The sequence below is a fragment of the Gordionus sp. m RMFG-2023 genome, chromosome 2, assembly GCF_954871325.1.
Source record: "Gordionus sp. m RMFG-2023 chromosome 2, tfGorSpeb1-WG-v2, whole genome shotgun sequence".
Lineage (NCBI taxonomy): Eukaryota > Metazoa > Nematomorpha > Gordioida > Chordodea > Parachordodidae > Gordionus > Gordionus sp. m RMFG-2023.
Window position 1 is genome coordinate 1,940,480 of NC_088776.1, and position 3,062 is coordinate 1,943,541.

The 3,062-nt window shown below is 28.3% G+C and overlaps 1 protein-coding gene across 1 annotated transcript in view; it reads left to right on the top strand.

Annotated features, from left to right (window-relative positions):
• The first annotated feature begins 2,989 nt into the window (after window positions 1–2,989).
• Window positions 2,990–3,062, top strand: part of LOC135923115 (heparan-alpha-glucosaminide N-acetyltransferase-like) — a 13,857-nt gene continuing 13,784 nt past the window's right edge. Inside the window, exon 1 of the mRNA XM_065457695.1 lies at window positions 2,990–3,057. Within this exon, the coding sequence (XP_065313767.1) occupies window positions 2,990–3,057 (68 nt within the window). The remainder of the gene's footprint in view (window positions 3,058–3,062) is intronic.

Below are 3,062 nucleotides of genomic sequence, written 5' to 3' on the forward strand. Positions count from 1 at the left end.
CAAGAAACGATGAATCTTATCCTCGACAAGCTAAACGACAGGCAGATACGATCATAAATTATATCGTGTCAATTAAAACAATTAGCTCGATCACGACATTATGGCGTAGGATATCAATTCATAATTAGAGATTGACTAATACTAGATATTACACAAACAAAATATCATGGCAAAGCTGATACTCACTGAGGAAAATTAAAGCGAAAATTTTAAAATTATGGGAAGAGTGGAGAAAAGCTAGGCGAATGCATAAATCATATAATAGTCTTCATGTGTCGACAAAGATGGAAAATTCTTCGATTAACAGCAGACAAGTAAACCTAACTAGATTGCGTTTATCGAGGGAAGAAAGAACGGCCAAAATGATCTGTTAATCGAAAGGGCATAATTATACCACAGCTATGATTCTCTGCAGAATTGTCTAAGGTTATGGACGCTCAAATATTTTTAAAATATATTTTTGGTAATATAAATAAACGCTATCCATATAAATTTGGAACCAACCGTTTAGCTTGTGAACCTTTAAATATGAAAACAATTACTACACATTTTCTCTTAGCAAGGATTTTATTTATTTAAGTTACAAAAACGATAAAATATTTGTATCGGGTCAAAAGGCTGCAGAAGATTAATATGTCTCACCTGCCCTTCACTTGTCCGTCTAAGGTTTTACAATTAGAAGAATATTTAAATATTTTTTCATGCGAAATATATAAGATAACAACCTTTAAGTTATGCTAAAATTTAAATAACTAAATTAATTTGTTATTTGCGTTATCAATCAAACCAAACCGAAGTGTAGGGATTCAGTTTGGTATATATATACATGAAAAATTGTGAATGGTGTTAAACCCTTTTTAGATATGTGTTTTAATATAAGTTATTACTTAATAATAATCAAGACTTTCTAAACCTTTAATTTAATATATTACAAATAAAACTTATTTTATTTTAACCACAGAATATTTGATACACAATAAAAACTTTTATATACCATTATTCAATTTATAAAATAGTTGTATTAGTCATATGTTAATATATTCCATTTACCAGTCTAAACCTTTGTTCCTTCTATGAAGCAAAATCTTCAGGGTTGCGTAATATTTTTTTAGATGAAATATTGAGTTAGTCATTTTTAAAAATAGCCTAAAAACGAGCATTACAACACTAGGAAATCTAATTTGGCCCCCAATTTATTCCAGTTGTCTGTGGAATTTTTTGTTCCGTGAACAAAACTTTGAGCTTTCCTTCATATATTTATCGATTTTTTTTCTTTCTTAAGATAGAGAAGAGAAGAGAAGAGAAGAGAAGAGAAGAGAAGAAGAGAAGAGAAGAGAAGAGAAGAGAAGAGAAGAGAAGAAGAGAAGAGAAGAGAAGAGAAGAGAAGAGAAGAAGAGAAGAGAAGAAGAAGAAGAAGAAGAAGAAGAAGAGAAGAGAAGAGAAAGAGAAGAGAAGAGAAGAGAAGAAAAGGCCTAAAACTATCAAAAAATATATATATAACTAGCACATAAAATGAAATGATTGATATAAATAAAATGGATATACAATGAATAATATTTTTGATTCTAAGAATATAGAATAAAATATTTACCCTCAAACAAAAATTTTAGTTTATTATATTTTAAAAAATTAAAATTTGCTATTTCTAATTCATTACCTTAAAAAAATTAAAATCATGCAATGGAAAGCACCTTCTTCCAGATTTGGTTGGCTTTATATTTAAGGTATGATACCATAGCATCAAATTTGAATGCGAATTTTTTGATTGGTTGGAAAAATTATTTGAATAAGTAAAATGGAGGGCACTAAATATTCGCATAAACCAGACATTTAACCTTCTGCATTCTACGTTTTGGCACAATGCTATTTTGGGAATTTATTCTAGTTTAACAAATAATCTTTTCCCTGTTTAATAATTTTTATATTATAGCTATATCATGAACTAACGAAGCACTACTTAAGGTTTGATATAAGTTTCAAAGTTATTGATAATGTATAAGCATGAAACCTTGATCAAATTCTAAGAATATTTGCTTATAGTCACTCTTGATGGTAAAGTTGGCCAAGATTTTGCTATTATAATTTTTTTAGTGGCTCAGATGTATCCTAATAAAGATCAAAATATTGATATAAATTTAATTAAAGAGCAAATTAAAAATAAACTTAGAAATATTATAATTAAATGGCTAATGAAAATTTCTTATAGGCCGGATCTGGCTAAAAGTCGAGCAACTTTAGAAGTAAACACTCCCCTTACCTCTTAAAAAAATTCGCAATTCCCCCCCCCCCCCTTGGAAGAATCCTGACTATAACATCGCATAAAGATAGTACCTTAATTTTGTATGTTGGTGCTTATATATTATTATGATTAAAGTTATAAATTATAAAAAAACCATATAAATTCTTGCAAAATTATTTGAATTTATTTTACCACCAAAAGTTTATAATTTTGTTTAAAATATTTATAAGTCACTAAAAGGGGTGGGGTGGAGGGAATAATAGCTTTTAAGAATATTTCTCAAAATTGGAAGAATAGTAAAGTAATTTTTATTGATGAAATTATAAATTCGCTAATTTGTCTAATTTAAAAATAATTTTTAAAGTATATATTTTTTTAATATTATGTATTAAAGATTGATGCGTAAAAATTATTTTAAAATTTATGGGTATCAAATTATTTCGAGGGGGTGGGAGTACTTTTCATGGGGATTTTCTACCTCCATCGCTTAGAAAGTCTAGAGGTCACTACTTTTTAAATTACATTTAAAAGCATAGCAGAAAGGGGTCCAGAAATTGTTTTATTCGGAAAATAATATCTATGATTGTGTGCAATATATAGATTTGATCGATGTTTAGCAATACCATTGTAATAAAATAGTCTATGATAAATTTATTAATTTTTACAGCAATACATTATGCCCTATTTCATAAGAAATTTAATAGATTATCCCCCAATAAATTTATGCTACTCCTAGTCTATAACTCTTAAATGCCTAATCCCTACTCCTCACTCCTCTTAAAGATAGGATGCAAACTGTTCCAACCCCCACCTCTCATGTAAA